This window comes from Bos grunniens, chromosome 8, assembly GCF_055505025.1.
Source record: "Bos grunniens cultivar Pamir isolate PY7600 chromosome 8, Bosgru_T2T1.0, whole genome shotgun sequence".
Classification (NCBI taxonomy): Eukaryota; Metazoa; Chordata; class Mammalia; order Artiodactyla; family Bovidae; genus Bos; species Bos grunniens.
Genome location: NC_141172.1, coordinates 18,921,478 through 18,947,441, shown reverse-complemented (window position 1 = coordinate 18,947,441; position 25,964 = coordinate 18,921,478). Strand labels below are relative to the sequence as shown.

Below are 25,964 nucleotides of genomic sequence, written 5' to 3'. Positions count from 1 at the left end.
ATAATGCTTTATCATATAATGATTTCATATGTGTAGAATCATGTAACAATATAGATGATGATAGTTCTTAGTGTTTAGTAAGTGCTTACCATGTGCCAAGCATTGTTCTGGGTTGTGTTACACTTAGTAATTTGGCTGATTCTCATAACAAGAGTATTAATTGGCTATTATTATCAGAGGCCCCAATTTATTGAAGAAAAAGACTCAAATAATACCATTATCTCTGAGATCAGAGAAGATGACAGAGAGAATTTTGGCACAGAGCAGAAGTACTTTAACAGAAGAACAGTTCAAAGATTAAGTTAACAGAAAAACTGTTCAATGATCAAGTAAGCCTTATTCCAAATGTATTGCAGTTATTATCAAAATTCATATCATTACAATAAAATCTGTAGTTACAGCATCACAAAACGATACAAGTATTTTACAAGAGAGCAACAGATGAGTAGGTTTGGAAAGCCTGAAGCCTGGCTAAAACCAACCCTGATGGAAAGGCCATCCGACTGTTGTACCTCAAGGCTCAACATAGAGCATCCTTTTTTTTTCCTTGAACACACCTCTAAGCTTGTGGGATCTTAGTTCCCAGACCAATGGGGAGGAGATAAAACCTGGGGTCTCGGCAGTGAAAGAGTGAGTCTTAACTTCTGCACCACCAGGGAATTCCCATCCAGCACCTTTAAATGGGCTGATAAGAAAGGCCAATTTAATTTCTCCAAATAAAGTGCCACATATCAAATCCTCCCACTTTGTCACTCCCTTCTTAGAGGTCTCTGAGAGCTTAATGTGAAATGCCAAATGAGAAAAGGGGTTCTTCTGGGGGAGTCAACAGCAGACACAATAAATGAACTTCATGCAATCAGCCGAACATCAGGTTAGAATAGGTTCCACGTTTATTCCTGAATATGAGATGGTTACAAATCACCACGCAGCCAGTGCCCAATGACACCATGTGAACCCACAGCATGAAAAAACACTAAGAACGCTACACTAGCAGGTGATAATGTCAAGTTTTCACTTCAGACACTTTCACTAACTATACTACAAGGACACTGGGGAGATTTAGAGACGGGAAATCTCACTACTTAAGACTCAATACTCAGAAGTGCATGGGCTTCTTCATCAGGGCCAGAGCAGAAGACTGTCTCATAGCCTCCCCACTTGCTGCCCCCAAGTGACTGGGAGTACTGTAATGCACTTACAAAACTTCTCTAGTATTAGGCGTTAAGCTCCTAGAGGGTTGAAACTTATATTTACTGTCATCTCAATATCCATGGAGCCTCTATGGATACCAAGATCCACAGATGCGCACGGTTCTCATATAAAACAGTTTAGTACAACAAACACAGTCAGCCCTCCATATCTGCAGATGTGAACCCCAGGGCTGACTGTATGTGTGTATATATGGATACCCCACGCACCAAGTAAGCATGCCAGTATCTGCTGAGTGAATCCATTCCACGGCCTCCTGCAGGGGTTATTTCTGAAGTACCCCTCAGGCAAGATGACCAGAAGGTACGATGCTTGTCCAAACTATCTGGCATTTTGTACTTCAGTGGAAACGTTAAACTGGCTTATAGAAAAATAGCTGTATTCTTCCAATTCATAGAAAGTTATTCTGCAGTAAAAGCTTCTTAAAGGGTTCTTTCAAGATTCTGATACGTGATTAGATGCAATCTCCAACAAAAACCATACTATCAGGATACCTGTCACAACAGGATACCTTCAAAAATAAACTTTAAATATGATTTATGTAGTATCTGAGCATCTAGTATGTCTAAGGCATTGTTGATGGATTAAAAAGCTGAGTTAGAAAGTTAAACCTAAAGAAGGGACTACACACTACAGCTGATATAAGTGGAGCTGTTTAAGAATAAAAACTAAGCTGTTTTTTTTACTGGTTGGTAAAGTGAGGGAAAAGAAAAAGGTTCTCAGCACGTCAATTTCAGGAGGTTAAATATTCTAGGGCTTTCACATACTCCATCTAAGATGTGAGAGAGGAAAACAGAATCTACAAGAGACACACAGATGATAGACAAAGACACAGAGTCATGGACATTATGTAGAAAATCTCACATGAAAAAGAGCAGTTAAATCTTCATTTATTGTAGAAAAGGAAAAAGAGTTGGTAAGTCCCTTAATCATTTTACCACATCCTCATTGAATCAGAACACCTAACAGGAAGAGATAGGTTCACTTTTAATTTCATTTATATTATGAATTTTCCCATCTTTGAGTATACTGAGCGGGTCTCCACTCTTTCTTGTGAGTCAATGGACAGAAACTTCCTCATTCAGAAATTATAAACGAAAGCGTAAGTATTCCATGAGGTGCTCTGAAGACAAAGACTGCCTGCTCTCAGAAAGCAGACCACCAAATAGGAGAGAAAGGTAAAATGCAAGGAAAAATAAATGCTTTATTAGCCAAAAAAACTTAGGAAGTAATGACAATGGTATATAGTAGTATAGCAGGGATGACCCCAAGGTAGGAAATAAAAATCAGACTGGAATCCTGGAGGACGTGAAGAAGCCAGATGTGAAAGGATAAAAATTTCTATAGGACAATGACAACACTGGAACAGTAATTCTACAGCCTTAAATGTCACAGTCAAGCTTTTATAAAAAGGAATAATGGGCTACAGAAATACACATGATGTCACACACATATATAATATTGAGATAATAAGCTGGGTGAAGAGAACAGTTAAAAATTAGTGTGGCAATAAAAAAAAAAAGAAAACCATCTACAATAAGTTTTCTTTTGTTCTATAACTAGAAGAAAAAACTACTTCACTACAATTATAGCTCAGATATCTAAGTCTTCTTTGGCCTATGTATACATACTGTAAAGGAAATATAATGATCCTATCTCTGTGTGGATACTAAATACTCCAAAGAGAAATGTCTTCTCAGTACCATTTGCCTCATAGGCCACAGGGGATCTTTTCAAAACAAGGAAGATAACGTGTCTACAAATGAATGAATTAATCTGTCCAAGTCCATTCCCATAGTTCCTCTTATAAATTAAGTCTTCACTAAAAAAAAAAAAAGGAGAAATGTAAAATACAGGGCTAGGCTGGATTAAATTTTTTTTACCAATCATTTTTGTAGAATCATTCTGATAGAATAAGCACACTTTATCATTCTCACATGTAGTTTCCTCCAGAAAGGTCCATGTCACACAATGGCCTCTGTGTCTCTGGATCAGACATCCCTTCATGTGTAATACCATTCTTCTTTCTCTGCCTGATAATCCTATTTTGTAAAACCCTATCACCTCTGAAACCATTTCAGAGGCCTCTTAGCACCCAGTGACACATCCTTTGCCACTGCATTCTGCATTCACTTACCGCACATCCACACGATGGTCACATGAAGTAAGTGCTGTCTGCCCTACTACACACGGATGTCAAGGACAAGACTGTATCGTGGCACATTTTAGCACTGCTTCAACATTTAGCAAAGCTGACTTGGACATACTAGCCACTCAAAATGCCCCCAGAATTATTTAATTACTCACAGATATCCCCTATCCAAGACTGTAAAACCATGATTATACGGTCTTAAAATAATTTGCAATTATTTTAACATTATGATAATACTTTTGCCCTTGGTGGCAAGGGAGAAGACGGGAAAAAGCACATGTATGATGAAAACAGACTTTTAAAGCATATGACCTTCCCAACTTGGGAGGCTGACCACTGGTCTTGTTATGGCTCTATATAATGCAATGAGGCAGTTTTAGTAAACCTTTAATGTATATTAAAAAAATTATTCCTCAACCTTCTGAAAAAAAAATTCTAACAATCTTTCTGTTCTAAACAAAGGAGAAGATAGTTCAACAATCCCCCTTCAAACACCTGTGAGAAATATAAACAACCTACAACCCAAACCTGTATTACAAGTACATTACAATAGCTGAGACTTGTTGTTCTGGGGCCTGATTTGACTCATTTGTCATGGATCTAGTGTGTACATGTATGCATATATCCTTTGGAAAAAAAATCAGAAATCCAATCTCTTTCAAGGGCAGATTGTCTTTGGTAACCCTCCGTCATTACAAGCTATACATCAGTTGGAAAAAAAAAAAAAAATAGGCAGTAACAGAAAACATTTTGGATTAGCTATGGCATTTCTTCTCTCTCAAATAGGCCTAGCAGAGATTTGTGTGTCAGACACACATATGTATATGTGTGTGTGTGTGTGTGTATGAAATATATGATAAAAGGATAAGAGAAACGTTATTATAAGCCTTCCCTGCAGCCAAATAAAGTTTCACCTACATAGATGTTGTAAACCTAAGTTATACAACTATGAAAACTGTGCTCAATAGATGATTTAAAAGGAATAAACCCTGAAATATTACTGAATGCTTTATAAGTTCAAACCAACCAAGATATTTTTCTCTCAACATGATTAGACATTAGAGAATAACCATGGGGAAAGCTTTTTTTAAATGAACTGATTTGCAGGACTAATAGTCTCATTCAAAGATCATCTCTCATTTGCCAAATATCTATTAGACACCTGGGCTATATATTTCCCCCAAAACAGCTTTTAACAGAAAGTAATTATTGTATTACTAGAGCCTTTTAAATGACAGTCGTGAAGATCTGAAAAGAGAGAGGATTTTTAAGGAAAACACCAACAACCTTAACTGTACACAAAGAAGAGACCATACCACTGCCATTCACAGAACTCCTCCAGAAACGTAAAGGTGGCCGTAAGGAGGGGCTAGCCACCTTTACCTCTGTTGCAAGACAAAGTGTACTCCTCCTTCAGATGTGCGGAAGCACCTCCCTTTACCTTGAGAATCTAGTCCTTCGGTATTTAATTACACTGTTGGGAGCACAGAATGGTCTGGCACCATGCCCTTTCCCTGGGTCTCACTGATTGATAGCATCAATAACATTCACTGGCTGTAATTAAACCGCCAAATAGTATCCCCTTTGCCACTTGGCAGATCAATGTTCTTTAATACTCAAAGAACAAAGTACAAAGGTGAGAGGGGTGTTTTTAGCCCTCACCTTCACAGTTCATTTGACTTTGTGCTTCAGAGTAGTTTGCAGACAATGCATATTTCACAATTCCCCCAAGAACACTGGTTAATGAAGAAGAACACGAAGGAAAATCCTGCAAGTTTGTGACAAGTACTTATTAACCCTTTTTGCAAATTTGAGCAGAACAGACACATACTAACCCCAGTATGTACATACTGCTTTCCCACAGCTTTGAGACAAAATACAGTTTATAGGTCAAAACGTTTATAAATTAAAACAGCATACTGTAAATTTTTTTCTTTAAATATTTTTAACACACTATGTGGAAGAGTCCTTTATAAGAGCACAAATTTCCATTTATTTGGACCCTGCTTGGAAAGTTCAAATATCCATGTATTGGGGAGGGTGGGTCAGGAGTGTGGCTAGGCACTTATAAAAACGAGACCAACTTTTATTGTACTACAAAAGCAACTTCCTTAATCTAAGGATTCACAACCATCTGGGATCACAAAACTCAACTCCCAATCTCTACACTATGAAATAGCCATTTTAAATGAACGGGCCCCAGAAGAGCCATGCTGCAAATTCCCTACTCTCAGAATCAAGTACTACATGATGTTTAAGTACTTGTAATGCTACAAGTATTTAATGACATTCAAATGCTCTGAAAATGAGTGCATGAGCACATGTGTGTGAGAGAGAGAAAGGGGGAGGGTAGATAGGGCATTATATTCATTAAAATTACACCTGTTAATCACAAGACCCCAAAATGAAAATCTTACTTACATGTTTTAAAACAAGCAGCAGAAAGCTGTTCAAGTGTAAACCACTAAACAATGGCCCTCAGGTTAGACCACCACCTGTTAAGAATCACCTGCGGTGGCGGTTTACAACTTTCCTGGCCTCACTCTGTAGATAATCATATTCAGTAAGTCCTGACTAGGGTCCAGAAATCTGCATTTTATTAACCACCACACCACAGTGATTCTGATGAACATTAAAAGTTTTAGCATTCCCTTATGTCAAGGGATTTTAAACAGGTAATCCTCAAAGTCTAGTGTGTATTTTTGGATTTCCTGAGGAGCTCATAAAAATTATGTCAAGCCCTCCTCTTTGCCATCTACCAGCATTAATTTCTGAATAAGACAAATTCCCAGGTATCCTGAAAGCACATGTGACTATAAATCACCAACAAATACAAAAATGCAAAAGTAAAACAAAATCCAAAAAACCCACCCAAAGGTTATTTCCAAGAAGTAGACCAACTATATATGGCTCAGTTGAGTTGGGAAGCCCACCAGGATGGCCCGTCTCTGGAAAAGGCTGCCGTGCTTGATTCCATATGACTCCAGAATCTTTCTAGGAATGTGAACAGGGTTGTTTGGGGGAAGCAAGCAGAAATGGCCAGACTTCTAAAGAATCACTCTGGGGAAACTAAAGCATTTTCTGAATGATCAGTTTCCAGGGCCAGGCAGATGCTCTGCTTTTCCTTCCTGCGGCTCACCTGAGGGTCATTTCAAGACTCATTAGCAAGCCCAGAACCTGTGCAGGAAGGATTAAAGTTCCCTCTCCCCTGGGAGGAGGTAACCTGGTACTAATGACCCAAAAGAAAGCCTATTAGCATGATTTATTTTTGTTCACAATCCACTTCTCTATAACTCAAGTAACTAGAGCCATTTTTAAAATATCCAACAAAATTAAACTAAAGAATTAAACACTGTGACTACTTTCTTCAGAATAAAACTAGCTTAATTCCTCCCAACTAGACTTCTAAAAATATCACTTTAATATAGAAAATGCAAACTAAAAAACAATGAAATATTCTTGATCTTCTGTTTCTGAAAATAACAGGCCAACACAAGTATTTTCTACCTCTAGATCTCAGGCCAAATGTTTCACAGGAGCTAAGTAACCTGGTACCATCTCTACCATTTTATAGCTGAGGAAACTAGACCAACAGACAAGAGCAGAACACAAATCTGGGACTCAGGGCCCTATGTCCTAATGCAGCATTCAAAGGAGCTCTTCTCAAAGAAGGGGGGCGGGGCACAGTAAGGAACAGATTTCCTGTATTGTTTTCAAAACACAGCCGCCTCTCTTGCTTGTTCATAAATAGCATGCCAAGAAACTTTCTGAAGCAAAAATTCCTCCAGGAATTCTGACGCAGTACTTGTGGCTGAGAACTGATGCTAAAGGAAAACCTGGCAGAGGTGGGAGTAGAAGAAAATGGACCACACATGCTTTTCTAAAGAGTCCACACAAATTTACAGAGAGAGAAATGCGCTTTGCTGTGATTTTTAAACTAGCGTCTAGGGCTCAAAGGATCCTGCCAGAAAAACATTCTGGAAGTATGAATGGTCTCCTACAAAATAGAGGTTGAGAAAGTTACTATAATAATTCTTTTTACTGTCCAATTACCATTGAAATGTTAATTCACCTATCTGCTAAACAGGATCTCCAGAGAGCAGTTTTCTTCTCAAACTGGAGGTCTGGCTATCTCCAGTGCTCAGCCTGAAAGACAACAGAGTTCTTTCATCACCAGGCACTGTTCCACTCCCCTGCACCTAACAAAACTGGTTCAGAAAATCTCAGGATACTAAGAGCCCCAAATCAAGGTCTTCAAGAGACTATTCGATTTGTTTATAGTGGTATAGATATCTGAACATCAGTAACGTGAAATGGAAAGAAAACCATAAAAGGCGCCAGCATCAGCCACCATGGCCCATTCCTGGTCCTAGCAGTATTATTATTAGCATCACTGACTCGATGGACGTGAGTCTCAGTGAACTCCGGGAGTTGGTGATGGACAGGGAGGCCTGGCGTGCTGCGATTCATGGGGTCGCAAAGAGTCGGACACGACTGAGCGACTGATCTGATCTGATCTTACTTCTGAACAAGCCCCTTAACCTGCACTTCATTTCATTGGCCAAAGGGCTACAAGAAACTATTGCTGTTTTGGCATGAATCCAGACAAACAGAAGAATAAAAATCCTATGAAAATACTACACGAAAGCAGATACAGCAAGGAACTGAGGCTCTGTTAGAAGGCAGCACATCTACTTAACTTCTCTAGTCAGTCTGGAACAACAGGCTGAAGCCACCAAACTGAGCATATACTACTTCTCCTGGGTTATACATGAACAATAACAAGCCCTACCCTACCCTTAAAGAGCACTAGAAAAGTTAAGCAGAGAAGTGCTAACAGTGCCTTGCATTAGAAATACCTTTGCTGGTGTACATGTATGAAATAGGCAGGAAATGAAGGGCCACGCTTGCGTAATACAATGATCTACAAAATCCCTCCCAAGGAAGATGGGTTAGGTCAGCTGCTAAGACTCCCACTGCCACCCTTCGTGATTCACAAGCAGGGATGGACAGGAAGTGGGCTAGGACACTGACCCCAGGAACATTCGTCTTCAACTTTCCCTCTGCCCAGTCGTAGCCTTTGCCCCAGCAACCATGAAGAAGTACCTTCTACAGAAAAGCTGTTCAGAGAATGCCAAGGTATTGCCCCCTGGGAACTTTCCAATGTCTAATTCCCACTATGGGCAAAGCTTCTAAGGAGCAGAAATAACACAACAGGCCTGAAGTCAGGACCAGGTTCTGGACCCTGCCAGACCCCCTAGATAATAACAACCTCTGGAGATTTTTATGTTTAAAAAAAAAAAAAAAAATCAAAGTTGAAAGTAAAGCATTCCACAAAAACCATATTACTCAAAAAAAAAAATCTATTATTCCTCATCTCATATAAGGACTATGTAAACTGGATTCAATATAGATGTGAGGTTTATTCAAATGCATTGAAGAGTTTCTGATAATCACATGTAGTAAAAATACACTTAGAATCTGGCTCTAGAAAGTTCCAGATCATGGGTTAAAAATGAAATTAGAAAAACATACACCCAATCTCATTTTCTTAAAAAAGGTATAGAAATCATTTACTCAAAGTTTCCATTTGTCTCTCCACAGAGATGTGATCAGATAAATAATAAATTTAGGATAACATCTCAAAAGTTGTCAGTTACTGTGAGGTCTGTCCTTCAGAATATTACTTTCAAAATTCCCCAGTCTGGTCAAGATAAAAAGTCAATGATGATCTATACTCTTGTTGAACTGATGGGTACTTTACAGAAGAGGCCTTATAAATTTGTGAAGCCCACACTTCTTCCATAAGCATTTACACTTTGTACCTTCATGAGAAATATCAACTATGTAAATAAGCCACAAGAGCTGGAGGTGGCTTGAGATGCTCAGAGGGATGCAGAGTTTAAATCCAAGGCAGATTTTCCCCTCCTAAGAAACACCCAAATCCAATCCTGTCACTGTTCTGCTGAAAACTCTGGTCCTCCTTTACCTACAGTATAAAACCAAGGCTCCTCACTCAGCCTGGCACACACACCTTTTCAGATCCCTGAATGCTCTCAGGCTCATTTCCACACCACTCCTCACCCTGCTTTCTCCTCTAATTATATGTGATTTCCCTAACACCCGCTTTCAAACTTCCCAGCAGAAGTATCAGCTCTCAGCTTTCCTGCTGTTATAAAAGCCATACCCTAGAATAGTGAGTGCTGCAGAAACTTTAAACAGAGCAGCCAACAAGAGGCAAGCCTAGAGTCCAACTTCACTTCCACTCCTGTCTCCATGCCCTCCCCTCCACTAATGAGTGGGGAGACGATTTATGCAGCAGCCACCAGGTATTTCCTCAGGTTCGGAATTAAGTTTTATAAAACGACAACTTAAAATGACAGACAAAAACCAACCCCCATCCCAGATAATCATGAACCGAGGGTTGAGACGGACAAGTTTTCCAGTACACATGTTACTGTGGCTGCTAAACGTTCAACAGTGTAAAGAGTTAACTGTTACCGCCTCAGGAGAGGGTGCTGCACTTCCCTCTAAATGCATTCTCAGCCAAACCATCCTATGTGATAGCCATGAGTTCACTAAAAACAGTTATGCCTTTTCTTAGAAAAGAATTTGGAACACTATGGAAAGTTAAGAGACTCAGGTAATAAACAGACTCAGTGATAAGTTGATTCATTATTTTTAAAGATTTTACAGATATAAATAGAATTAAAATGGTTAAAAAATCGAGTGCATCCAAGCTTATACAGCCAGTTAAATCACTTAAACAGTATCAGGGAGAGTAAAACTTTAGAAATGTATAGATTCCTCCTATATTAAGGATACAGTTCACACAAAACAGAAAAACAGTCGACAAACATGACATTTACTAATTGAGAAAAGGATAAGCTACAGGTAGAAAAGGTATAAATTTAACAAAAATTAAAAGCAATACAGTAGCTCAGAAAAAAAGGTGTATTAAGCTTTACTTAATTGCTCTCTATTAAACTGAACACTTCACAGAATAGACATTACTATTTTCAATTAATATTCCTATTGTTAAGTTTTTTCATATAGACAGAAATGGCAGTTTAATTATTTTAATGAGAAATTACACATTAATGTATGTCAATTAATAATTTTTAAGCAAAGGTAAGGTTTAATCTGACTTATGTCTGATGATTAAGAAAAATCAATTCAATCAAAGTCAAATTTAGGCAGTTTTTCTATGCTAGTAGCATTTCCAGACAGGTTTTTTCTGCTCTGAGAGAGGAGACATGGATTCCTAGGGGTGAGAGTGAAAGGCATTCAGTCATGTCCAACTCTTTGCAACCCCACGGATTATGGAGTCCATGGAATTCTCCAGGCCAGAATACCAGAGTGGGTAGCCATTCCCTTTCTCCAGGGGATCTTCCCAACCCAGGGATCAAACCCAGGTCTCCCACATTGCAGGCAGATTCTTTAACAGCTGAGTCACAAGGGAACCTATCAATAAAGATGAAAAGTTCTCTATTCCTTGAGATAACAGCTCCTTCCGTTGTTGTTTAGTCACTAAGTTGTGTCCGACACTTTTGTGACCCTACGGACTGTAGCCGACCAGGCTCCTCTGTCTATGGGACTTCCCAGGCAAGAACACTAGAGTAGGCTGCCATGTCCTCCTCCAAGGGTCTCCCTAACCCAAGGACAGAACCTGTGACTCCTGCACTGGCAGGCAGATTCTTTACCACTGAGTCACCTGGGAAGCCCAACAGCAACTACTACTTTCAAATAGAGCAAAGCCACTTTGTGGAATAAAACTTCCCAGGCCCACTGTAGAAATGGGGGAAGCTGCGAGTCAAAATATAAATTTTACTGTATATGTGATATTCTCTTATTCACAGCACTTGATGTTGGGGGGGAAGTCTAAGTATTTTCAGAAATGAGTGTTTTACTCAGCATGAATCTAGGTCTGATATCATTAACCTAGGCAAAAAAATTCATTTTCCCTTAGGAGTGGAAAAAATTGTGCATTTACTCCCTTTTTACTACCCTCCCTAGTAGCAAAAGCTAAAAACATCTTGTAATATCCACACTTTACTTACCAGCTCATTATTAGGGATAACACAGGCAGGCTTTACTCATCATGATTGCCTCTTACCACCAGCCATGTAAGCTGCTGGGACATTAACTCAACCAGGAAAAAAACCTGAACCTTAAAAGAACCGCCATCTTGAACGTTTAACCTATAAATGCCACTGTACATAACAAATCTCTAACATAAGGTGAACTTATTAAGTTTTTCTAATTTCTAAGCCACACCTTTTAAAAAGTGAAGACAGTATGAACTTCTTTTTAGTCCAAATGCTGAATTGGCATTAAAGTAAAATCATGATTTATATTCCAGTTAAGAGCATTATCCACAAGATTATCAAGGTAAAAGATGAAAACAAATGGAACTCTGCATGCAAAAATACCAAGTATTTAGAGAACCCATATACATGTTGGCGGTTCCTAAGTGTTAGGTCTTAGACTCACTGTCAAAAATTACCTGCAAAACAAAAAAACAGATTCCTGCATCTTACCTCTGGACACTGACTGAGTAGATGTGAAGTGGGTCCCAGAATCTGTATTTCTAACTCATCCTCCTTGTGATTTTGCAACCAAGTTTGGGAACAACTGCTTTAGATTTCTCAGTGACTGAGGGACTCTTGCTTCACTCATTGCAGAAATAGTGACTATTTGTCAACATGCCATCCATCTATTACACAAAACCCCACTGGGCTAATGCTATTAGGAAGCCCCAGGAAAAACTGCTAAATAAACCTTTCACAGCACTTGATTCGCTGTTTCAATATTCCAATAAATAGGAATTCTACCAAATGCATAGGTGGCTCGGAAGACATGAGAGAAACCTGAGCTCAAGGAGTGCACCAATACTTGTATACTTATAAATGACACATATATTAATTACTCTGTTGCATCTTTCTAAAGGAAAATATGGTGTCATGGTAACAGTGTAGATATCAAAAGACAAAGATTTGAGTCACAGCTCTGACTTCAACTGCCTGGTCTAAGCTCAACTCTGTGACTACCACATAGGTCTCAACTTTTTTACTGCGGGTAAAGGTTAATGCTTAAGTCTGAACTATATTACAGGTTCCCTTCAATCCCCAAACTTCTGTGATCCCTCATGCACTACTTCAAAAGAAGGGAGAGACCCAACCTGAGGTAGAAAAACCCAGAAAGGCAGCAGCAAGAAGAACTTCAGATGGACTCCAAAAGACAGGATGGCTGCTATTACACTGAGTGAGAAAGAATACGCCAGGGGAGCCATAAAAGCATATATGCAGAGGCTGTGAGTAAGATGAGCTTGCCATGGAAGAGCCAGTCTGACTACTGTGGAGAACAGTCATCAGTGATAACGCTGGGTCACTCCAAAGTTAAGCCAAATGATATGGTAAAACAGTAGGGGGACAGAAGAGAATTTTGAGTGAGAAGCACTATGAGGAAAGTGGTGTTTTTGTAAGATTAGCTTCAGAGCCTCCACCAGGATGGACCGCAGAAAGCGAAAAGAAACTGATTCACAGAATAGAAAACAGAAAGGCTTAAATACAGCTTCAAAAAACTACGAAAGCAGTGAACACTAGGAAAAACCTGCCTCAGATGTTGCATGAGAACACACAACACATCTAATTGAAAAAAATCAGGAAGAACAGAGAGACAAAAATGGTGCTACACAGTTTTGGGAAATGGTCTGCTTTGCCTCAGACAAATCGGGGCCAAACTGAGGCTACCAGCTGTTACTTGATATTTCTGTCGGAACCGCACAAGAGGGGTGGGAAAGAAGTAGCCTGCTGCTTACCTACCAAGCCTACCCCCACCCCAGAAAATCTGAACAGAAGGGGCAGATGTCACGGTATAAAAGCCACAAGGCATGACTGTCCTTTCTTGCACGTATTCTGCCTGAGCAGCTGGGCCCGGAAGAGAAGGCCCGGTGACAGACAAAGAGGAAGCAGCTGTCACCAGTGGTCTCTCCACAGGCCATGGACATTTCTTCTATGGAGACCCATTTCTCCTGCATTTCTACCTTCGTGTGGACCTTACTGCAAAAAGAACTGATGTAGAGCAAAAGAACCGACCCACTAGAAACAAGGGTGCTTATATCTGGAATGGAGAAAGGGTGTGTCAATCCAACCATCAATATTCCATTTTCTTAACCACGATTCATGAGCAGCAATCCTGAAGTCAACTGACACTGGGGGAGCCTCACAAAAATCTGCAGTAGGATAGAGTGTTCACAAAAGAATAGGAAAAGGTAACTGGACACTGGATGTCTTCTTTTTAAAGGTGTTGATCATTACACTTAGAAATACTATTCAAAGGTTCAACTCTGTAACACAGATAGTAGGCAAAGAACAGACAATTAGAAAAGAAACTCCAGATTGAAAAACTAAGGTCAAAACAAACAAGTCCTTTGTGATCTTAGAATATACTAGAAATCTAGTAATTAGACATTTCGGACTTAGGACGTTTTCTTGACCAAGAAGCATGTAGAATCTCAGACATCTTACATCACGTATATTTGGGGGTCACTGCATACAGTTTCCTTTAGAAGAGACAGAGGTGGGAGGCATCTTCCCTCCGAGCCAACAAATATAAAGAATGAGATGTCAAAACTACCCCAGGCTAATGAATTACCTTCACTGACAACTCTGAGAGAAGCAACTTTTAAACACAAAGATGACACTGCATTTCCAGATACCTGAAAAAATGAGCAGAAATCTCCTAGACAATCCTCTAAGCAAGATGGATACCGCAGTCAGCCTTGACTAACTTCCCCTCACCACTCCAGGCTATGGTCTGAGCTGACTTCTTAAATCAAGGGTGGAAAATAGGTTCCAACTTTAGTCAATTGATAGAGGTTGTCTGGAACACTATTTTGACAAATATTCGGAAGCCACATCCAGACTCAGTGAGAAAGGCTGCCATGATTGATCAGGAATGGCTGCACTGGGCAGAAGAGGGAAAATTGATGGCATGTGTACTAAGCGTTTGCTAGAGGCAACATCCCTTTTATCTTCTAAAGGGAAAGAAATCTACACAGCAAACTGAATTAACTTCTTATGCAGAGAGAATTTACATCAGAATTTCAAAAACTCAAAAAGGCAGGGAAAACATCCATAAAGTTATTTACCATTTGTCATGAAAAGAAAACTATAACAGAAAAAAAATAACCCGTGTGGCATATACACTCTCCTAGTCAGTCTCCTCAAAGTAAGCTGAATCTGCTAGACTAGAGTCCAACAATAGCTCAAGGACCTGCTTTTCTATGACCTGAGAACTAAAAATGATTTTTACATTTGATAATGGCCTGCAAAGCTAACATATTTATTGCCTGGCCCTTTACAGAACAAAACCGTCAATCCCTGTGCTACTGCTGCTGCTGCTAAGTCGCTTCAGTCGTGTCTGACTCTGTGCGACCCCATACACGGCAGCCCACCAGGCTCTCCCGTCCCTGGGATTCTCCAGGCAAGAACACTGTAGTGGGTTGCCATTTCCTTCTCCAATGCATGAAAGTGAAAAGTGAAAGTGAAGTCGCTCAGTCGTGTCCAACTCTTAGCGACCCTGTGGACTGCAGCCTACCAGGCTCCTCAGTCCATGGGATTTTCCAGGCAAGAGTACTGGAGTGGGGTGCCATTGCCTTCTCCGATCCCTATGCTAGGAGAAACAGATACGGTTTTTCATGCATTTGAGAAGGAAATGGCAACCCACTCCAGTGTTCCTGCCTGGAGAATCCCAGGGACGGGGAGCCTGGTAGGCTGCCGTCTATGGGGTTGCACAGAGTCGGACACGACTGAAGCGACTTAGCAGCAGCAGCAGGCAAGTAATTCTCTATAAAGGATGGAAGTTTAATTCAGTAAGATACTTATCTAAGAAAGTTCCTGCTCTGTCCCTTTGTTAATTAATACACAAGTAATTACTGGGTTGGCCAAAAAGTTCATTGGGGGTTTTCTGTAAATTGTAATGGAAAAACTTGAACGAACTTTTTGCCCAATGCAATACATGTAGTTGGAGAAGGAAACGACAACCCACTCCAGTATTCCTGCCTGGAGAATCCCATGGACAGAGGAGTCTGGTGGGCTACGGTTCATGGGGTCACAAAGAGTCAGACACGACTAAGGGACTAAGCACAGGCACATACATGTAGTCCTCATGAATAAAGTTTCCCCCATCAGGCAACAAACCAAAAAATTCTGCTATGCCTCCCAGAGAAGTGTCTATATGGGCACAAAATGAATAAAAGAACTACAAAGAGACCTTAATTGTTTTCAACTTCTGTTCTGTGAGTAGATATAAAAAAAAATGTAAACATACTTTTATTGTTTTGGTTTGAAGTCTCAATCCATTCAGGGTGTTGATAGCTTTCTCTGCATCCTTAGGGTCAATGTAGTTCACAAAGCCATATCCCAAGCTCTGCCCTAATGAAAGGGAAGGGGAGAAAGGCATACATTAGTTCTCCACCGCTGATGACAGACATCCACGTTCGTTCTGGCATAAAGTCTTGTCATTAACGCCAGCATATGTTCTCAGGAGTAAAAAGAAGTCTACATTAATTCTAGAAATACACATGTGGCCTTTTTTGTCTCCTGTCTATTACAGCTTCAAGTTTAAACATCAGTTAGCACACAGCAAGCTGTGCTGTTTAAAAAACACACATCCCCAGTGTTCCATCGCACATGCCCTGCCTAAGCCCCAGCGCCCAGCAGCAAGGCGACTGTGGGTGCAAGTCTCCAGGGAGCTGCTGTGTGGGCTTCACGGGCACGACTTGCTCAGCTTCAGTTTCCTTACACATAAAACTGGAAAGTGAAAAGAATCAACCAAGAATCTGTCACTGTTCTGTACACATTACCCTGATAAATTTACAGCCTTTACCAAGTACAATTATTTCAGAGTCCAAAATAGTGGAGAATCATGAGTATGTGTGTGTACAAGTGTAATCTATGTGTGTGTGTGCATAAGTAGATTAATTTTAGAGGAGAGCTTATTCAAATAAACTAAATACAATTTACTAAAGGGGTCTGAAAACTTAGCTAAGGAATAAAGGGAAATATGAATACAAAGATTTATGGTTGAAGACATACAAGCCTGTAAGAATGGGTGGAAAACAAAGAAAAAACATAAAAATAACAGAAAAATTTCGGAATAAGAGTTGCTTCTAATGAGTCTGTTGTTGCTTGTATCCATCATCTGAGACCTCTCATCCTTGGCTCACCGATGTGTCCCGACTCTCAGGGAACGGGAGATAACAAGAGACTGGAATCAACGGAATGCACAGACAAGTCAAGTCAACCCTAAAGGTCTCCATTTTTCAACTCAAGGAAAGTTTCTCAGTTTGACAAGACGAAAAATACTAAAAGGTGGTGACAAAAAAAGACATTAAAAGGTTTAGTCTACTAAAAGTCAAACCAAACCAACTGAGGGTTTCCTGGAAGATTACCAGTAAAGGTAATGCTTTCTATAATCTACCGTTTTTGGATCAATTTCATAGCAAAGTGAGAGAATTTTTTTTTTTAAGTGGCACCCTTAAGTCTAAGTATTGATGAATACAGGTATTTAGAAAGGCCACTCTGGTTTTCCTAACTTGGTTCCTCACACATATACAAAGAGAGGGAGGGAGAGAGAAGAGTAAATATAATACCTAATAACCATGAAAACTTGTGATTATATTTTGAGGACCACTATCATTTTGAGGGGATAATCACTGCTAACTTATACTCTTGAATCAAACATGTTTTCCTATTTTTATAAAAGGGGGTGAGGGGAGACCTAAAACTAAGTTCATTAACTTTTTTCCTCACACTACTCACAGAAATTGTGTTTTACTCAAAGATCTGATTTTTTAAAGTTGCATGTGAATCACTAAAGTTTTAAGCATTCAGCTTTTTTCTAATTTGACATTTATCATGTGCCTACTGCATGCACAGTGGCCTCTCATGAAATGTGCTGCAGTCCTGTTACCACTGACCAGGATTCAAACTGGCTGAACATTAAAAAGGCTGCTCAAGGATGCACTTTATGATGGAAAGAATATGGGCTAGGAGATAAACATACATAAGTTCTAATCCTGGCTCCGCTGTTTACCAGCTGTGTGACTTTGAAGAAACAGCTTACCCTCTCTGAGTCATTAACCTCCTTATTTCTAGAACGTGGATAATTCCTACCCAATGAGACTGCCGAGTCAGTGATGAGAACTTTTCACTATCGATGGAGATAGACCACTCCAGTGAAAAAATAAAGGAAAAATAACATATCTACTACATGTTAAGGAGTTTATACACATTCATTTAAAATTCAACCAGACAAGATGCTACCAAAATAACAGGGGAAGGAAAGGCAAAGTGAACACTGTGTGGTTTTCCACATTGCTATTTTATAACAAAATAAACCAAATTATCAAGCACTGAGTCCATCTCTCCTATCTACTGGCACCTCACTTACATTTTACCAGTTTCTAATCAAAGTCCTTTCTCAATCTTGGTACACTGGAATCATCCACAGCACTTCAAAAACAAAAACAGAAAGTGGTGTCTCAGTCCCTTTCCCCTAATTTTTTTTTTTTTCAATTGAAAAAATTTTTTCAATTTTCAAACCAGGTTTCTTAAATCCTAGTGACTCTAACACATGTAATCAAGGCTGAAAATCACAGTTTTAATAGTGAGAGAGAATCTGAGACTGCAAATAAGGATTCTGGGAGCCCTAAGAAGGGCCAGGTGCTGATGGTCTGGGTACGAAGTGACTCTGCAATGAAGACTGCCTGCCTTTTGACAGATGCATTTGTAAAACATTAGTAGATGTCTTTCTTCTAAATACTTCAAGTTATCCATCACTGCAGAGGAACAGTTCATTGCCTACTGAAGTCACTCTCTGGAACAGCAGGGGCCTGCTGGAGTTGTGTTGCTGGGTAAAGTCAAAATCCTGTCTGCTTAGCCATCTCTTGCCCTTCCTCTAAGCTCTTACTCCTAGCACGCTGGGGGCACTCAAAAAGTTTGCTAAATGCACGAATAAGAAGCACAGTGGCTGTTATTCATTTAACCAAAGGCAACGTCATCAATGGGCTTCCCTGGTGGCTCAGACAGTAAAGAATATGCCTGCAGTGCAGAAGACCAGGGTTTGATCCCTGGGTTGGGAAGATCCCTTGGAGAAGGAAATGGCAACCAACACCAGTATTCTTGCCAGGGAAATTCCATTGACAGAGGAACCTGGCAGGCTACATACAGTCCGTGGGATCCCAAGAGTTGGGCACCACTGAGTGACTAACACTTTTTGATGTCATCCATGTCACCATCAGATGACCTAGGTCAGTCTTTGATCTGACCCCCTCAAGCAGCCATGGTTAGCACTGAGCACTGAAGAATTGATGCTTTTGAACTGTGGTGTTGGAGAAGACTCGTGAGAGTCCCTTGGACTGCAAGGAGATCCAACCAGTCCGTTCTGAAGGAGATCAGCCCTGGGATTTCTTTGGAAGGAATGATGCTAAAGCTGAAACTCCAGTACTTTGGCCACCTCATGCGAAGAGTTGACTCATTGGAAAAGACTCTGATGCTGGGAGGGATTGGGGGCAGGAGGATAAGGGAAAGACAGAGGATGAGATGGCTGGATGGCATCACTGACTCGATGGACGTGGGTTTGAGTGAACTCAGGGAGTTGGTGATGGACAGGGAGGCTTGGCGTGCTGCAATTCATGGGGTTGCAAAGAGTCGGACACGACTGAGTGACTGAACTGAACTGAACCAAATTTCAACTATTGGAAACTGAGTACACTCAAACAATATTTATCCCTAAACGAGCTCTCTGACACAAAGTTTCTAACTTTTTTAGTGCTGGTATTAGGAAGAGCAACACTCATCAATTAGTATTTAAGGTAAGCAAAATGTTATCACAACCCTAAGCAAAATAATATGAAGGGAGATAACTGCTGCTAAACGGCTTCTTTCCTAAATCCACCGCAGTAGATGCACCAACATGTTGGCACTGCAACTATAAGGGAGTTAGTAACTTCACAGATTTTCATTTTCAAGTGAGCTAATCAAGTCAGCAAACATGTACTGAATGCTTAAAATATATAAAGGTATCACAAATGATACAAAGATAGGCAAGCCTCTCCCCATTCTCATTTTTCAGCTGTGTGGTGTTTTAGTGTTTAATTTTAGCCTCACATTGATCTTGTGAGATACTCATTCTTCTTCTGTAAGGAAGTAATGGTATCTGAAGCTGGGTAAGGTCGATCAGTATCCTCAAATCAAAGAGGAAAAAAAAAAAACAAACAAGCAGAAAGTAGTCATCAGAACTCAAATCCAAAAATCTCAAACACTATGTTCTTCTCTCAATTCACGACTAGTTTATATATGAACCTGGACCATCTTCAGTATGCTTGAAATATAATGTAACCACGCATTTTCTAACAGAGCTCTACCAAAAAAAAGTTGTTTTGAGACAGCTGCCTACTGTCTTAAATTCCAGTACTTCTTGTGCAAGTATCAATTTCAGTATATATGAGTTTTTACGCTGTTATTCCTATGACAGTGTAAAGTCACCTGATTTATATAGTGCCTGTTTCAGGTTATTTATTATGAGTGCAGGTTTTTAAAAAAGAAAAGCAGAAGGAAGTCAAACATAAAGAAAAAAATATTTAGCCTGGAACCACTTTCTCCCACTTTTGTATGCATCAGCTAGTAACAGTCATAAACTACCAAGGAAGGCTCAGAAACCAAGCATCATTTATCCATATCCTCCAAATCTATTTTTCAAGTCATTCTGAATTTAGAATGTGCATATTGACAATCTCAAAACCAAAAATCACTTCTTTAAAAAACTTATAAAGCTCTACATTTAAATTCCAAGTGTAACAATTATGGAAACCACCATGATCAAAAGAAATTCTGAACAAAATAACAAAGCCAAGGCTCACCCCAAAAAAAAGCCTTCAAGACCAATAAATCCTCTTTAGAAGTCAAGAAGTTCCTCTGGTAGCTGAACATCAAAAATAAGGTCAACTTCACTAGTCCTCACAAGCTACCTGTGGCCCCATGGTCCTCAGAGATTTTGAAACCATTCATCCTAGCCTTGGTCCTAACAGCCATGGCAGGGATTCTAGAACGTCACTACAGAAGAAGCTTTCTGAACAGTCATAGGTCTATGACTTCAAGCAGGTCCTTAAACTCCAGGTTAATACTGCACTTTAGCACATGGCATTCTGTACAGTGTGTGAATGTGAATGGCTTTTGTTTCGCACCCTTCTTTTTAATCTAAATACATGCCACAGAGAAGGATGGCTTCTTCACAAAAGAGAAAAATCCCTTATCAACTGCTCCTGGGCAAAGGAGAACAGTTATAAACAGGCTGCTTAGAACCATGGTCAAGTGATCTAAAGCACAGAGCTGAAACACTCCAAGGGTCTCTGAATGGGGCTGAGGCGCACTGAGCTGCAGGGGGGTCAGAGCAGGAAGAGGAAAATAGGAAGAGAATCTCTTTAGTGACAGAGTGCTAGTGGGAAACACAGTAAACTCCAATTTATCCCAAACTGTGCATAACTCAAAGCAGCAGCCGTTCCCTTGCCACCTACATTGCTTTTAATAGCACACTTTAATTAAAAATTTAATTGCATATTTTAATTAAAAATACACAATCTTCTGAACCCATTTAATTCAAAGGTCACTTTATTTAGTCTTTTCTATTTCAAATTACTACCAATGTTCCGAATATCAAATTACCCCCTCAGGTTTAAAGGTAAAGGCAATAGATCACCATAATTCTTGATTACAAACCTGGTACATTAATTTAATTTTACCCAACCAATATTAAGTGAGATCCTTCTCAACATGGAATTGTGAAAAATAAAGTTCTGTATTTAAAAGTCATCTTACATATTTTTCACCAACATTCAGCATTCATTTGTTCAATGATTTTAGAAAAGCTACTTTTTGCTAATCCTGGAGAATACAGCACAGACACAAAGTTCCTCTTTATACAATTTATATTCTAGTTAGGAGACAACAAAAGAACAAGCCCTACAGTACATACTACAAGAAAATAAGGGCTAAAGAGGAAAAAAGAAGCAGAGTAGAGAGCTGGGGGCGCGGGGTCAGGGCCTCTGACCTAAATATAATGATGAGAGTGGGCCTGGCCTGAATGTAACATTTGATCCAAGACCTGAAGGAAGTAGCTCATAGTCTTATTAGGGAGGCTGTGTAAGCAGATTCATTCCAGTGCACATTCTACCATTGGCGTATCACATCCTACTTGTTCTACCAGCTAAATCTGCCCCACCCCTCCAACCCCCCACCCCCAGGCATTAGTACAGGTCCTCACATACTATTCTAACATGGATTACTGCTACAGTACCCTAACCATCATCCCTTCCCTAGACTCCTGTTAACTCCAAAACCAGTCTTTCTAGAAGAAAATCCCAATCATAATCTGGTTTCCAAGGTTATCATCAGTTTCTTGCTCACTTCTAAGACTCCTACAACTATGGATACGCTGAAACTCATATTCAGTTCCCTGTGCCTGGAATACACATCTTCTCCTCTAGGACAGGGGTCCCCAATCTCTGGGATCTAATGCCTGACGATCTGAGGTAGAGTTCATGTAATGATAATAGAAATTAAGTTCAGTTTGGTCGCTAAGTCATGTCTAAAACTCTTTGCGACCCCACGGATTGCAGCACGCCAGGCTTCCCTGTCCATCACCAACTCCTGGAGCTTGCTCAAACTCATGTCCATTGAGTCAGTAATGCCATCCAACCATCTCATCCTCTGTCGTCCCCTCTCCTCCAGCCTTCAATCTTTCCCAGCATCAGGATCTTTTCTAATGAGTCAGCTCTTCGCATCAGGTGGCCAAAGTATTGGAGCTTCAGCTTCAGCAGCAGTCCTTCCAATGAATATTCAGGACTGATCTCCTTTAGGATTGACTGGTTGGATCTCCTTGCAGTCCAAGGGACTCTTAAGAGTCTTCCCCAACACCATAGTTCAGAAGCATCAATTCTTCGGCCCCCAGTTTTCTTTATGGTCCAACTCTCCAAAATGCACAATAAATGTAATGTACTTGAATTATCCCAAAACTAGCCCCTCACCCAGGTCCATGGAAGAACTGTCTTCCACAAAACCGGTCCCCGGTGCCAAAAAGGTTGGGGAGCGCTGCCCCAAGGCTTTGTCTAAGACCTTTTCCTGTTGTAAGTTGTTTCACTCCCAGTGCTCACTGTTCAGTGCCCTTTCCTAGTCCTTCCACAGCCCTTGTATTATCCACCTTTATCTTACTACATATGGGTACTGAGTCAATTTGGACATCCCATTGCTCAGACTGTTGAGCAAGGGGAAGTTGAGCATAGATCCTGATATAGAAGACCCTAGCATAGATTATTTGGAGAAGGAAATGGCAACCCACTCCAGTGTTCTTGCCTGGAGAATCCCAGGGACGGCGGAGCCTGGTGGGCTGCTGTCTATGGGATCGCACAGAGTCAGACACGACTGAAGCGACTTAGCAGCAGCAGCAGCAGCAGCAGAGATTATTAACATGCTCACGGAAACAATGAATGAACGAACAAGCTAATTGGGGGGAGGGAGGAGGATGAACAAATGAAGAAACAGCCGTCTGCCTTCCAGGAACTTATGGTTGAGAAGAGAGATGCCCTTATACACATGCTCCCCATCCATGTCCCTACATCGCACCAGATGGTTACAGAACAAAAGGAGACAAGATGCTCAAATGTGACAGAATTCTGTCTTTCTAAGGGAGTGATGTGAGATACATTCCTTTTCAAGCAGTTCATATAAAACTTTTCATATGAAAATTTTCTACAAATACTATTTAAATGAAATCTCAATTTAAAAAAAAATAATGTCACCTAGAGTAATTTGATAGATTTACATAAATCTGTTTCACAAATCTGTAAGTATGAATTATGGGATGTCAGCATATAATTTTGTTGAAAGTGCTTTTTCACTAATATAATTAAGTCTGCTGAGACTATTCAAGTACAAGTCAAATAAAATGCAGAGTGAATTCTGCAAAAACCTAGTAGTTGAATCAACAATAAAAGGTGACTATGCTGATTGATGTGTATCTATTATTTTATTTAGAGCAGCAGTAATAGTTTATGAAATAAAAAAAGACAAAAGCAGCATGACTCTTTTCTAAATACCCCAGGAAGCAGAAACAGGTCACTATGGTCCTCTCTGACAAGCAAGACTATTTGCAAGCTGAGGTCTAATAACCTAACACTTAAAAAAAAAAAAAAAAAGGCAGATTGAGAAGATTCACTGTCTCTAAACATGGTCCCTATATAAAGCAGCATCCTTTAATCCCTTAACGAACAAACAACAAGAAAAAAAATGATATTTAGGAAAACAAGTTTTCACTTCAAGGGGGACAATTTTCATTTTTAAAGACAGACCAAACCCCTTTCCCTCATGCTAACAGCATAACATCATCCTTCCCTGCCACCCCCCCAACAATAAAGTTGCAAATGTGTTGTGTTGCTTCAGATGGACTTTCTGTTCTCAGGCGCTGGCCTTGTCTGTCTGTTCAGACAGGCTGTGCACCGCAACTCTGGCACCAAAGCAAGGTGCACCAGACTTTACAAAGGCTCTTTCTTAATAGCTCAGATCTCCTGTGAACGAAGCCACGTGGGGACCACACATTGGGGGAAAGCTTTGAGAGAAGCCTAGAGAACAGAGGAATGCAATCTTCTCTAGTCACGTTTCTCTCCAAATTTTAATTCCTGACTTAGCCCAAGCCTCCTCAGATGCAGCATGCCAGACGCAGGAAGTCCTTCCATTTAAACATTCAACTAACTCAGGTCAAATTGAACAGGTCCTTCTCACCACCCTCTAACAGGAAAGATCAAACTATGAGGCAGAGAACTGCTGTGATCCTATTACTACAGACCAAGCCAGACTCCCTTGAAAGCTCGGAGCATTTTTACCAGTTTCCCAAAGGACATTAACAGGGATTATCACCAGGATGGAGAATTCAACCTAGACACTCACATAATACAGAAAACAGATGGCTCACTCGAAGACTCATCTTCCACTCAAATGCTAATAAAGCTGGCCTGAGACTTAAGTGCCCAAATTTAAAATGGTTTTCAGGACTTCACAGATGTACTGAGATAATACAGAAGAGTTCAAATCATACCTTTTCTGCTGAAATCAAAGTTGTAAATAGTAATCATTTGGTAAATACTACTCCTAATTCGAGAGGGAGCAGTTAATGGCCTCGGCAGTAGTGTTTTCCTACTGAGTTAATTTTAATGGCCATATCTGTCCTCTGATTATACAACTGGTAAAGCTCCACTTTCCTACAGTTCCAGTCCCAATAATTATGAATCTGCTGGCAATGCAGTGTGACCTTGCTTAAGTCGGCAAAACTGTGGGTTTCTTAATATATCACCATTTTAGGCAACATTAAGAACTCCCACATAATCCAGTCTTAGGCTTCTGAGTAGAGCATGTTAAATCCTCTAAATTCTCAAGTAGTGCACATGGATACTAAGATGTCTTGCTTCCAAGACCAGGAAGATTAGGAAATATGATCTTTATTTAAAGTGGGAAAATAAACTAGTTCCTCTAGTCCACACATTTTAGGGGAATATTTTAACTTGGACCAGGTTCTCCAGCTTGAGAAAAAGTTAAGCTATTACAGCATCTCAAGACCATTATCAAAAAAAAAAAAAAAAAAAACAACCCAGGTCTCATTACTCACTTATTTATTTACATAGTAGGTCCTAAAGAAAAATCAGCAAGCCTACCTTTAAATGCTTGAGCTATCCCCATGGTGAGAACAAAAGCCAAAAAACTGTTAGTTGGCCAGAAAGTCAAACCCTACAGTTCAAAAAAAGTTAGGATATTAACATACCCTGAGCTAAGACAAAATCAACTCGTAAGTTAAAATCTGAGTCTGCTGCAATAGTCTCGTTTCTTTGTTAATTATAATCAACTCTCCCCTGCCACACACACACACACACAAAGGGGCTGCGTAATCTGCTTTATCTTGTGCTTACTTGAAAAGCAATGGAGTTCTCCAAATAAATATGATTTGAGGTGAGGGCCACGGAATTATATTCCTCAAAATACTATTGCAGTAAAGAGGGAAACGAGAAACCAGTTAACACTGCAGCAGTGAAGAGGGTGTGTGCTATTGCTTCCACTACCAGCTGGTGCCCATCTATGTACACACATGGAGGTCACTGAAAACCAGTAGTTTCTTAATGTGCTTCTCTCTTTGTGAGACATTTGTTTTATTCAGGTATTACAAAGAACTACCTTAAGGCCCTAAACACTATAACTAGCCCAGCACCCTGTCTGAGACTGTATGAGAGTCTCGCAGACCACTATAGAGAGCTCTGTGGGGTTTTGTCCAGAAGAATGGGAAACATGCAAATCCTACCAGGCCCACAGGATTTTCTCTCACTCACCCAAAAGTTCAAGGTTCATCAGCCAAGACCTTCCAATTGGGAAAGCCTGGTAAGCCTGGGGTCAAAGTCTGTTCTCACTGTCCCATAAGTGCTTTTATCTAGGTGTCTGGAAGCAAACAGTACCACTACCTAATTATTGACTGCGATCAAGCAAACTTTTTGGGCTCCAAA

General features: G+C 40.1%; 1 protein-coding gene across 27 annotated transcripts in view; it reads right to left on the bottom strand.

The window, feature by feature from the left end:
* ELAVL2 (ELAV like RNA binding protein 2) overlaps window positions 1-25,964 on the bottom strand; it is a 142,019-nt gene that overhangs the window by 27,378 nt on the left and 88,677 nt on the right. For 25 of the 27 annotated variants that reach the window (XM_086414247.1, XM_086414245.1, XM_086414252.1 and 22 more), the window contains one exon: window positions 15,695-15,798. In XM_086414247.1, coding sequence (XP_086270373.1) covers window positions 15,695-15,798 — 104 coding nt within the window. Of the gene's footprint in view, window positions 1-10,021; window positions 10,826-15,694; window positions 15,799-25,964 lie in introns of those variants that run through there. The other 2 variants (XM_086414263.1, XM_086414265.1) reach the window with 2 other exon arrangements.